The 13,010-nt window shown below is 44.6% G+C and overlaps 1 protein-coding gene across 2 annotated transcripts in view; it reads left to right on the top strand.

Annotated features, from left to right (window-relative positions):
* galnt13 (polypeptide N-acetylgalactosaminyltransferase 13) overlaps positions 1–13,010 on the top strand; it is a 777,028-nt gene that overhangs the window by 563,207 nt on the left and 200,811 nt on the right. For both annotated transcript variants that reach the window (XM_072475323.1, XM_072475314.1), the window contains exon 5: positions 3,649–3,856. In XM_072475323.1, the coding sequence (XP_072331424.1) occupies positions 3,649–3,856 (208 nt within the window). The remainder of the gene's footprint in view (positions 1–3,648; positions 3,857–13,010) is intronic.

The raw sequence follows: 13,010 nt of genomic DNA, 5'->3' as shown, positions 1-13,010 counted from the left end.
GTATATTATGACAGTCACAGTCTGCTTATTTTTATCCAAATCACTACACTGCTCTTTGACATTGACTTTTCTCTTTAAATCTAGCAATTTCCCATTGCTTAACCCTCCCACCCCCCTCACTTTATAGTTTAAAACCCCATCTAAAGCTCCAGGTATTTAATTTGTCGAGGCAACAACCCCAGTCCAATTGAAATGCCATTGGGACAGAACCGCCTTTCCTCAGTCTTGTGCCAGAGACACATGAGTCAAAACCCGTGTCTCCCACACCATTCTCTAAGCCATGCACTTAATCCTCTGATCTTTTTGACCCTTTGCCAATTTGTGTTGTACTCACTTAGCAATTCAGAAATTCTTACCTTTGGGGTGCTGCTCTTTATTTTAGGCCAGAACCCCCAATTCTCTCAGTAGATTCCCATTTCTTTACCTACGTTTCGATATGAACCACAACAAGTGGATCCATCCCCTCCCACTCCAAGTAGTCTCTCGTAGTGAGGAGATGTGTGAACCTTGGCACCGAGGATGTAGCACAATCTTTGGAATTCCTGTTTGCAGCTGCAGAAAACAGTATATCTCTCTGACTAGATTGTGTTCTATTGCTCCCACGTTTTTTTGTACACCCCTGACTTGAATGGTCTCCTGCACCATGATGCCATGGTGAGTTTGCTCATCCACCGGGCAGACTTTATACTCATGCACACAAAACTCATCCCTTTTGGATAAGGGGAAAGGCAGAAATTCTTCCAGTACTACACCTGCAGTTCCTTTACATCCCTGGCCTTCAATCACACCCTCCCGTCCATGACCACGAATCAAACCTGCACCACTTCTTAACCTAAAGGGTGTGACTATGCTGGACCATCCAATGTGCAGGAAATGAAAAAAGGAAATGTCCTTTCACTCTCCAGTAATGAAAATGAGGAAGTGGAGACTCTGCAAGATGCCAATCAGCTCACGAGGGAAGGCAACAAACCATATGTAAAAGTTTTCATTAAATTAATCAGATGTGACAAAATAAACACATTGACCCAGATTTTGCATGAAGTTAGGAGCTTGACAACCAGTGAAAAGACCATAAAAGACTTAAGAATGACATAGACAGATTAGTGGGGTCAGCCAAATAGAGTTTTGCAATGGAAGCACATAAAATGATGAGGTTTAATTGAGGTTTTCAGCAATTATGAAGGGTGTAGAAATGGAGTTGCAGAGTCAATGAAGAAAGATCCTGAATTAATTTTTTTTATTCATTCCTGGGATTTGTCACAACCGGGCCAGCATTTGTTGCCCATCCTCAATTGCCCATGAGGACGAAAAGAATGAGAAGAGAAGCGATATTAAGACACCATTTCATTGCACTGGTTTTTGGAGCGTGTTCTGTTTTGACATAGGGAGTGCATTACGATCCTGTTGATGTCAGATTGCAGGATGGAACCCGGCTTAATAGATCCCGACTTTTACCTTTTGTTGAGATACATGGACGGCGGCTGCTGAACAGTCACATGATGAGTCAGCTGATGAACTTTTAACAAAAGAATAAAACATTTATTAAAGAAGAAAAGACAAACTATTTTACACAACTCCTTCACCCCATCACACTTTTGCAGATATATGCAGATTTGTAAGGATAACATAAGCTACAAAATACATCTTATGCTCAAATGTTCTTAGTAAGTACAGAGTCCGTGTAAACCAATTGACAAAATGTTGTCAGACACCCACACTTTGAAATCAAGTTTCAGAGGCCACCCAAAACAATGTTTACAGATTTATTTTGTAATATCCCCCCCCCCCAACCCCGCCCCGGGCAGTTGCCACATTGTGAACCAACTGGTCTGACTGGAATTCTGTCTTCCACCCAAGGGTTTATGACCTCTGCTCTTCAAGAACACAGCTTGCTCCCTAACAACACTTTCTCTTGGATGTCTTCACTAAGGATCCACATCCAGGGTTTCAACCTCTCCTTCATCACATGCATTAAAGCTTCCACACAATCTCTCAGATACCTATCTGTCAACAGAACACCGCTGCTTCACAGGTCTGTAGTAAGGAGTCACCTACCTTCTTGGATCTCTGAATTCTTGCTAACTGACAGTATCCCAGGTCTGCAACTTGCAACCCTATCTTTTAACTTGGAGCCTCTATGCCCCTCACTCTCAACTTCACTAATCAGGACCTGTTTTCTTGATTCCCGTTCCTTGACTTTATAGTCTTCCTGGAACTTCCTTCTGTCCCATTGCCTGGTTTCTGGGACTTTTCTGTTCTTTAGTATGGTACTTGCTTTCTGTCCTCTTTCATTGTCCTATCTGTGCTGGCAGTATCCATGGAATCCTGCTTCCAATTGCACTGACCTCTCAACCAAGCTGACTGCTTTGCAATTGTTTTGGGCCTCTGGTTGCTCGGCAACACCCCATTTTTTATACTCTGTTGGTTGTTAAACAAACTTACAGGCAAGTTTTAAAAATAGAACTAAAACTTAAAGCTATACCTTATGCCCAACACACACAAGTTTAAATATAAATTACTTAAAGCCATATCAATTTCTTAATAAGTGAGTGAAGCAGCAGGGAATGTTATATTTGTTAAATAATAAAATTATATGTATGTGAAGCAGAGAAAGAAATAGAAAATGTGAAAAGTAAGGTATTTGGATAACTGTAGCGTAGAGAATGGACAGAATGGTACTTTCTGTGTTTTAAACTTTCGTATTTCTAGTACAAAAATAGATAATATGCTGTCCATAACAATTGAATATTACTAACTGTAGGTATTTTGTTAAAAAACTACAGATGTAAACAGTCAAAGTGATGAATAAGAGCCAAATGCTTATGCTAACAATGCATGTTGATCCAATTAATTGGATAGCCCTAGATCACAAAGAAAATTGATTGATTATAGCTTTTTAATCATTTTATTTAGGAAAAAGTCTGGAAAAGTTCTCAGTGACCACCAATCTTTTTGGAAGTCCTAATATTCCTCCATTTGCTGCCTTTTAAAGACCAGGGGCTGGATTCTCCGTCGGCGGGATCCTACGTTTCGCCGGCAGTGCACTCACGCCGCATATTTCCCAACGGCGTGGGGGTGCCCACAATGGGAAACCCCATTGGCCGGCTGGCGGACGGAGGATCCCGTTCGCCGGTGGAGGCATGTCGCACCATAAAGTGGGCGCGGTGGGACAGAGAACCAGTTTTGGATTTGTATATAAATTCTTGATGCACTCATTTTCTCTCCTGCTTCTCTCCATTTTGATAATGTCCTGTTCTATTTTTATCCATTTTTCTCAATTTAATAATAAAGCTGGGGAATGGATATTTTGCATACATATGGAATATAAGTTGTAACAATGAAAGTCTGGCCAAGATGCAGTAAACTTTATAATGTGCCGTAGTATAAAATATCTTTTGACAGAAAGATCATATACAGCCCTCGATCAAAGACTTTCTGTGATGATGTATTTTAGTTAAAAGTTGCTTGAGTATATTGCAACTCTCTCTTTCAAACTAGAAACTTTTTTTGGTCAAGGGGAGTAAGAAAAGTAAGAATTGATCATTTAATGAATTTTTTGAGTTCATACATGATGCTCAAAGTAAACTGCTGTTACTCTGAAGATTTTTTTGTTATTGAGTAAATTGGTTTTGACACTTTTCTCTGCAGATTTTCTGAAGAAACCTTTAGAGAATTACGTTAAGAATTTACAAGTTCCAGTGAAGATAATTAGAATGGAACAACGGTCCGGATTGATTCGTGCCAGGCTCCGTGGTGCAGCTGCCTCAAAGGCCCAGGTCATTACTTTTCTAGATGCGCACTGTGAATGCACTGTCGGCTGGCTCGAGCCACTACTGGCGAGAATAAAAGAAAACAGGTATATGGTGCTGATCTAGTCATTAGAAAAAAATAATACATCTGCCACTTGTGATTTTATTTTAAACTACCTTTTTGAATCTTATTTCTTGTCAAAACAAATCCCCATTTCAGTCATTGTCCAATAGGTCAGAAAAGTTGATTTTGTTTCCATAATGACATAGGTACTGGGGTTGCTTGCAATTGCAGAATGTTATCAGGTCCCGATATGGGCTAAAGCTGGGAATAAATTGTTATTTCCATTACATTTTCTGAGATTATTAATATTTGAAATATAACATTGTCAATAACCATCTCTTGAAGTCTCTTCCATTTCAGTGTCGGGGGTATAGGCTGAGGTAGGAGAGGGAGGGTCCGAGCTCCAAGGTCGCTGACGGGAGGATGCCCCAAATCTGAAGGGGCCTTTAGTTTCGGGCACCCATCCCCCCCTTTCTGTCTGAGATAAAGGGTGAAGATTATTGTTTTGCACCCTGATCCAAGTGCCAGCCGGCAGCCTACAAAATGAGGTTGGATGGGAAAGGCACTTAAGTGGCGGTGTAAGGGCCTTAATAGGAGCATGGACAAACTTCCTGTCGAAGCCCTGCTTGCCCCACCATAAAATTGTATCTGGGTCGGGGCCGGCCAGATCTGGACAAAATCCCATCCATATAATTTTACACTACCCTCCCACTTCGTAACCCATTTGGGATATGTTTCTATCCTTCCAGTTTTCTGTAGCAATAATTTCTCAGTGCATGTTTAAACCACAGTACAACACCCAATTTAGTCTCAGAATTACTTTCCCTATTTACATTGTGCATTCTCAAGATGGTTAGCTTTCGGTAGAGCCTAAGGAAGTGAATCCTCAGCAGGGTGCTCCAGAATGTCCACTCTAACTTTGGCTGATAGATTTTGGAAGCTCGGGGAAAAATTACCATTTATTAAATTTTTCCGCCTTCTCTGCAGTTCTTCTGCCAAAGATACTGTACATCAACAGGGGAAATCTTATGAATATATTCACATCCTAAAAAGTTCTGCGTGTTGCTTACCAACTGTTGTATCCTGGCCCAAAGGACGTGTACACTTTTGAGGATAAAATTCCACAGAGATTGTTCAACTCCCAGTTTTGGCAGAGTGAGTCTGCAATCCACCCTCTGAAAGCGTTTGGAATCCCAAACCATTTCTGTCTTTTCGTTACTTTAATCACATTCATTTGGAACAGCTCCTCCAGCCAGGGAGTGTTTGGGAGTAGGAATTCTGTTGGTTCTGCTGGATGCTGAAGATCGTAAAGTTAACTTAAAAGGGAGGGGGGGTTTTACTGCAAGGCAGAGCATTACCACTGGAAATATTGCTGCTCATCTGACAATGATACATGTTTAGTATCAATAATTGTACATTAAAAAATCTGTCTCGGTCCAGTTTAACCCAATCGAGTTTATGGGGAAACGGTGGCATAGTGGTAGTGTCACTGGACTAGTAAACCATAAACCCAGACTAATGCTCTGGGGGTCCAGATTCAAATCCCTCCACTGCAATGGTGAAATTTGAATACAATAAAAATCGGGAATGACAAATCCAGTGATGACCTTGTTTAATGTTTATTAAAAGTTCACGTTTGCAAACAGCCCTGCCTCTATCAGTCTCTTATTGATCTTAACCAAGGAAATTCTAAACGATGACCCATAATCATAGAATCATAAAAAAGTTACAGCACAGAAGGAAGCCATTCGGCCCATCTTGTCCATGCCAGCTCGAGGACACACAGGTGACCTGTCTGATCCCACTTTCCTGGACTCAGTGCATAACCCTGCAGCTAACAGCACACAAGGTGCAGATCCAGATACTTTTAAAAAGAGTTCAGGGTATCTGCCTCCACCACCAACCCGGGCAGTGAATTCCAGACCCCCACTACTCTCTGCGTAAAAAGGTTCTTTCTCATGTCCCCTCCACACCTTTTGCCACTTATCTTGAATCTCTGTCCCCTGGTTCTAGATTTTCCACCAAGGGGAACAATTTTATCCTGTCCACTCTGTCTCTTCCCCTCATAATTTTGTACACATCAATTAAGTCACCTTTCAGCCTTCTTTGTTCTTGGAAAAATAATGTTAAATGATGATGACAGATGTTGACAGATGTGGGGCAGCACGGTAGCATTGTGGATAGCACAATTTCTTCACAGCTCCAGGGTCCCAGGTTCGATTCCGGCTTGGGTCACTGTCTGTGCGGAGTCTGCACGTCCTCCCCGTGTGGATGTGGGTTTCCTCCGGGTGTTCCGGTTTCCTCCCACAGTCCAAAGATGTGCAGGTTAGGTGGATTGGCCGTGCTAAATTGCCCTTAGTGTCCAAAATTGCCCTTAGTGTTGGGTGGGGTTGCTAGGTTGTGGGGATAGGGTGGAGGTGTTGACCTTGGGTAGGGTGTTCTTTCCAGGAGCCAGTGCAGACTCGATGGGCCAAATGGCCTCCTTCTGCACTGTAAATTCTATGATAAAGACAAGGAAAAAGCACTGTCTAAATGGGCCAGCGACTGAAAAAAGTAGCAAGCAGTTGTGGTGGGAAAAAACTGCAATGACGCAAATAACGTCCCGCCATAAATCCAGAGTGTCCTCTCTCTAAGAGGAGAGGACATTTTAAAGCTGCATCATACGGCAAAAATCTCCTAACTCAAAAAATTTAAGGGGAATCCAATTAAACTCACCAAGGTTCCTGAGACACCACCTTCCAAACCCACGACCATTACCATCTAGAAAGACAAGAGCAGCAGATACCTGTGAACCCCTGGAGGTTCCCCTCCAAGTCACTCACCACCCTGACATGGTGAAATATATCGCCGTTCCTTCGCTGTCACTGGGGCAACATCCTGGAACTTCCTCCCTAACAGCACAGTGGGTGTACCTGCCCCTGAAGTACTGCAGCAGTTCAAGAAGGCAACTCACCACCATCTTCTGAAGGCCAACTAGGGATGGGCAATAAATGCTGGCCTAACCAGCGCACATCCATATCCCGTAAATTAATAAATAAATTAAAAAATAAAAATGAAGCATGTTGCATTCAAGAAATTGAAGATGCAAAAAGACTGAAGTGCCAATCTTTGGAGAGGGTACAGGGTCTAATGGGACCTATTGGAATGCGGAAATTGTGGTCAATGGGCATAAAACAAACTTTGAATTAGAAACTGGAACAGTATTTCAGTGCTTTCAGGCAGAGAACAACGGTTAAACCAAGGCTTCTCCAGCCATCGCCTATACGACTTCATGGTCCAGGGGGTATTCAACTAAAAATCAAGGGACATTTGACTGCTGCATTTCAGGAAAACCGAAAAGGAATCACAAAAGCTTTGTCCATAAGCCATAATAATAATAATAATAATCACTTGTTGTCACAAGTAGGCTTCAATGAAGTTACTGTGAAAAGCCCCGAGTTGCCACATTCCGGCGCCTGTTCAGGGGGCTGGTATGGGAATTGAACTCACGCAGCTGGCATTGTTCTGCATTACAAGCCAGCTGTTTAGCCCACTGTGCTAACCCAGCCCCATAACCAAGCGTGTTCACTACTAAGGTTGAACAGATCGACAACTCATCAATAAGGTAGACAAAATGGGAAGCCAAGACAAACAAAAAGAATTCTGAACAGAATTTCCAAACTTATTTAGGGGCCTTGAGAAGACTGAGAAAGATGTTCTAAAGTGGGAGCATCAGAACTTAATAGAATCAAATGAAAACATTGAAACAAACAGGCAGATGACCTAGTTCCCATGAACTGCAGGTGAAGGAATCACAAGTTAATCACCAGGAAGAGCAGCTTGCATCAAGCAAGAAACAGATGGAGGTACATGAGCATACGACCGTGAGAGAAAGCCTGAACAAGAGGATATTAATTTTTCAAACGTTTGCTGCGGGGTTCTCCGTTTCAAAGACTAAGTGATGACGCTGGGACTGAACCGATGGTGTTCTATGACATGAAAATTGGCGCCGTTCCCACAGCAATTCATCAACCGTTAATGGGCTAGCACTGGCACCATGTGGAACACGACCGATTTGCCGGAGTGGGATGGTCACTCAGGAGGCTGACAAGCTGCAGCCGCATATAAACACTCCACTTCCCGCGCACCATCCCAGCCAACAAGATGGCAACCCGAAGAGCGGCACCATGATTCACTGATGCTGAACTGGAGACACTGCTGGACGCCGGGGTGAGGGAGAGGGTATCACCTGCTGACGTGCACCAGGCCGGGGCACAGGTTGGAGACGCTGTGAGCGGCGTGGGCAACGCCACAAGGGCCGGCCAGCAATGCTGAAAGGAACTGCACAACCTACTCCGGGCGGCCAGGGTGAGTGGGCAGCACTGTGCTCCTGGCACTAATCTCCGACCCACACACCCGTAACCCCTCCCCGGAGGGGGACCGAATCCCCACTCTACACCACCTGCCAGCACCCATTCGGGCCGCCATGGCCGGATGCCCTGGCCACGAAGGTCACCAGTTACCCATCCCGACTATCGAACACTGGACTTTTTGCCCCAGAATCCGGCCGGCAAAGTGACCCAGGTCACAGGGCTGGAATTGAAGCAGGCCTGGGGAATCCACCTGGGTGTAGCGCTAAGGCCCGTAAGGCCAGAACGCTAGACACCAGTTAAGTTGGCACGGGTGCAGCACATAGGATAGCGATAGAGGCTATGGCACGAAGCTGTATATATGTGTTGATTTGTTCACATCAAACACATGTTTGCAACTAGCCTCAGTGCTCTGTCAGAAGGGTATAAGGGATGGGCTGGTCTGGACTGGCCGCAGAGGGGGCACTGGTGTGGTGGGGGAGGGGCAGAGGGGTGGTGGAGAGGGGAGCGGAGATGGACGGGCTTGGCGGTGGGCTGTGTAATGTTGTCGTTGGATGGCCTCATTTATATTACAAGAACACTTGTAGTTAAAGCTATAAACGATTTATTAACATTAACTTTGGGTCAACTGTGTACAAAACAGATGAATAACAGTATGATCATGCACAAGCAACCTCTCTGTTCCAGCTCTCCAGTCAGTCTGAGGTCACCTGGCTTTAACATTCACTTATGTACCAATTAGACTCCTTGCGGTCAGTCGATGAATTACAACACTACCATGATATCACTATATCCCCTTTCCTTTGAAGGAATAAATTAATACATTATCATCAGTATATTTACATGTGATATCATTAACTTGTGAGTCTAACAGTATTAATATTTGCTTCAAAAAATTAAAAACTGATTGAACAACAAGAACAGCAAGCCCAGTATGTACAAATAGTCCAAATCTACAAATTGAGTTGATCAGGTTTTCTTCCGACTCTGGTTGATCGTCTCAAAGTTTGACCTTGCTACTCAGAACTTGTAGATTCAATGTTCTCCATGATATTCTCATGCTCAGGAACTGCTGAACTATCTGACACTGCAACTTGCGTTGGTTCTGACGTAGTTTCCATCACGTTGTTGTGAAAGTCTTCTCTGGGTTTCAAGAGTGCGAGACGATTTCTTCTTAAAACCACCCCACCCTCTGCCTGTACATAGTAGGAACGAGGTGCCACTTCTTCAAGTACAATGGCTTTTCTTAACCAATTGCCTGAATCTCCTCCTCTCACAATGTCATCACTACTCAGAGATGGTAAAGTTCTAGACATATAACTGCTTTTGTTTTGCTTTAATGTTTTGCATTTCCTGCAGTCCCACTGCATTCTCCTCTTTCTTTTCCAAGTATGGAAGTGTGCAACACAACGTTCTATTCAGTTTTTAAAATTTTTTAGAGTACCATAGAACATAGAACGATACAGCGCAGTACAGGCCCTTCGGCCCACGATGTTGCACCAAAACAAAAGCCATCTAACCTGCACTATGCCATTATCATCCATATGCTTATCCAATAAACTTTTAAATGCCCTCAATGTTGGCGAGTTCACTACTGTTGCAGGTAGGGCATTCCACGGCCTCACCACTCTTTGCGTAAAGAACCTACCTCTGACCACTGTCCTATATCTCTTACCCCTCAGTTTAAAGCTATGTCCCCTCGTGCCAGCCATTTCCATCCGCGGGAGAAGGCTCTCACTGTCCACCCTATCTAACCCCCTGATCATTTTGTATGCCTCTATTAAGTCTCCTCTTAACCTTCTTCTCTCCAACCAAAACAACCTCAAGTCCATCAGCCTTTCCTCATAAGATTTTCCCTCCATACCAGGCAACATCCTGGTAAATCTCCTCTGCACCCGCTCCAAAGCCTCCACGTCCTTCCTATAATGCGGTGACCAGAACTGTACGCAATACTCCAAATGCGGCCGTACCAGAGTTCTGTACAGCTGCAACATGACCTCCTGACTCCGGAACTCAATCCCTCTACCAATAAAGGCCAACACTCCATCGGCCTTCTTCACAACCCTATCAACCTGGGTGGCAACTTTCAGGGATCTATTCCTTCCAAAGTGAATCACCTCACACTTCTCTACATTAAACTCCATTTGCCACCTCTCAGCCCAGCTCTGCAGCTTATCTATGTCCCTCTGTAACCTGCTACATCCTTCCACACTGTCGACAACACCACCGACTTTAGTGTTGTCTGCAAATTTACTCACCCACCCTTCTGCGGCTTCCTCTAGGTCATTAATAAAAATGACAAACAGCAACGGCCCCAGAACAGATCCTTGTGGTACGCCACTTGTAACTGAACTCCATTCTGAACATTTCCCATCAACCACCACCCTCTGTCTTCTTTCAGCTCGCCAATTTCTGATCCACATCTCTAAATCACCCTCAATCCCCAGCCTCCGTATTTTCTGCAATAGCCGACCGTGGGGAACCTTATCAAACGCTTTACTGAAATCCATATACACCACATCAACTGCTCTACCCTCATCTACCTGTTCAGTCACCTTCTCAAAGAACTCAATAAGGTTTGTGAGGCATGACCTACCCTTCACAAAGCCATGCTGACTATCCCTGATCATATTATTCCTATCTAGATGATTATAAATCTTGTCTCTTATAATCCCCTCCAAGACTTTACCCACTACAGACGTGAGGCTTACCGGTCTATAGTTGCCGGGGTTGTCTCTGCTCCCCTTTTTGAATAAAGGGACCACATTTGCTATCCTCCAGTCCTCTGGCACTATTCCTGTAGCCAATTATGACATAAAAATCAAAGCCAAAGGTCCAGCAATCTCTTCCCTGGCCTCCCAGAGAATCCTCGGATAAATCCCATCAGGCCCCGGGGACTTATCTATTTTCAGCCTGTCCAGAATTGCTAACACCTCTTCCCTACGTACCTCAATGCTATCTATTCTAATAGCCTGGGTCTCAGCATTCTCCTCCACAACATTATCTTTTTCCTGAGTGAATACTGACGAAAAATATTCATTTAGTATCTCGCCTATCTCTTCAGACTCGACACACAACTTCCCATCCCTGTCCTTGACTGGTCCTACTCTTACCCTAGTCATTCGCTTATTCCTGACATACCTGTAGAAAGCTTTTGGGTTTTCCTTGATCCTACCTGCCAAATACTTCTCATGTCCCCTCCTTGCTCGTCTTAGCTCTCTCTTTAGATCCTTCCTCGCTACCTTGTAACTATCCATCGCCCCAACTGAAACTTCACACCTCATCTTCACATAGGCCTCCTTCTTCCTCTTAACAAGAGATTCCACTTCTTTGGTAAACCACGGTTCCCTCGCTCTACGCCTTCCTCCCTGCCTGACCGGTATATACTTATCAAGAACACGCAGTAGCTGATCCTTGAACAAGCTCCACTTATCCAGTGTGCCCAACACTTGCAGCCTACTTCTCCAACCTATCCCCCCCAAGTCACGTCTAATGGCATCATAATTTCCCTTCCCCCAGCTATAACTCTTGCCCTGCGGTGTATACTTATCCCTTTCCATCACTAACGTAAACGTCACCGAATTGTGGGTCACTGTCCCCAAAGTGCTCTCCTACCTCCAAATCCAACACCTGGCCAGGTTCATTACCCAAAACCAAATCCAACATGGCCTCGCCTCTTGTTGGCCTGTCAACATATTGTGTCAGGAAACCCTCCTGTACACACTGTACAAAAAACGACCCATCTAATGTTCTCGAACTATATCTTTTCCAGTCAATATTTGGAAAGTTAAAGTCTCCCATAATAACTGCTCTGTTACTTTCGCTCTTATCCAGGATCATCCTTGCCATCCTTTCCTCTACATCCCTAGAACTATTTGGAGGCCTATAGAAAACTCCCAACAGGGTGACCTCTCCTTTCCTGTTTCTAACCTCAGCCCATACTACTTCAGAAGATGAGTTCCCATCTAGCATCCTCTCCGCCACCGTAATACTGCTCTTGACTAGCAGCGCCACACCTCCCCCTCTTTTGCCTCCTTCTCTGAGCTTACTGAAACACCTAAACCCCGGAACCTGCAACATCCATTCCTGTCCCTGCTCTATCCATGTCTCCGAAATGGCCACAACATCGAAGTCCCAGGTACCAACACATGCTGCCAGTTCCCCTACCTTATTTCGTATACTCCTGGCATTGAAGTAGACACACTTCAAACCACCTACCTGAACACTGGCCCCCTCCTGCGACGTCAAATCTGTGCTCCTGACCTCTATACTCTCATTCTCCCGTACCCTAAAACTACAATCCAGGTTCCCTGCTGCATTAGTTTAAACCCCCCCAAAGAGCACTAACAAATCTCCCCCCCAGGATATTTGTGCCCCTCAGGTTCAGATGTAGACCATCCTGTCTGTAGAGGTCCCACCTTCCCCAGAAAAAGCCCCAGTTATCCAGAAATCTGAATCCCTCCCGCCTGCACCATACCAAATTCATTTTTTCCAATTAAGGGGTCATTTAGCGTGGCCGATCCACCTAGCCTGCACATCTTTGGATTGTGGGGGCGAAACCCACGCAAGCATGGGGAGAATGTGCAAGCTCCACATGGACAGTGACCCAGAGCCGGGATCGAACCTGGGTCCTCCGCGCGTGCACAACGTTCTATTCATGAGTAACTCTGCTCGCCATCTATCATGTGACAATGGGAACGCTTTATAACGTGATTTCTATAATGATTGTTTTGCAATATGTACACTTTTTTCATTCAGATCTTTGGCATCGGCAGCACGGTGGTGCAGTGGTTAGCACAGCTGCTTCACAGCGCCGAGGTCCCAGGTTCGATCCTGGCTCTGGTCACT

This window comes from Scyliorhinus torazame, chromosome 2, assembly GCF_047496885.1.
Source record: "Scyliorhinus torazame isolate Kashiwa2021f chromosome 2, sScyTor2.1, whole genome shotgun sequence".
NCBI lineage: Eukaryota > Metazoa > Chordata > Chondrichthyes > Carcharhiniformes > Scyliorhinidae > Scyliorhinus > Scyliorhinus torazame.
This window is presented reverse-complemented; position numbering and strand designations above follow the sequence as displayed.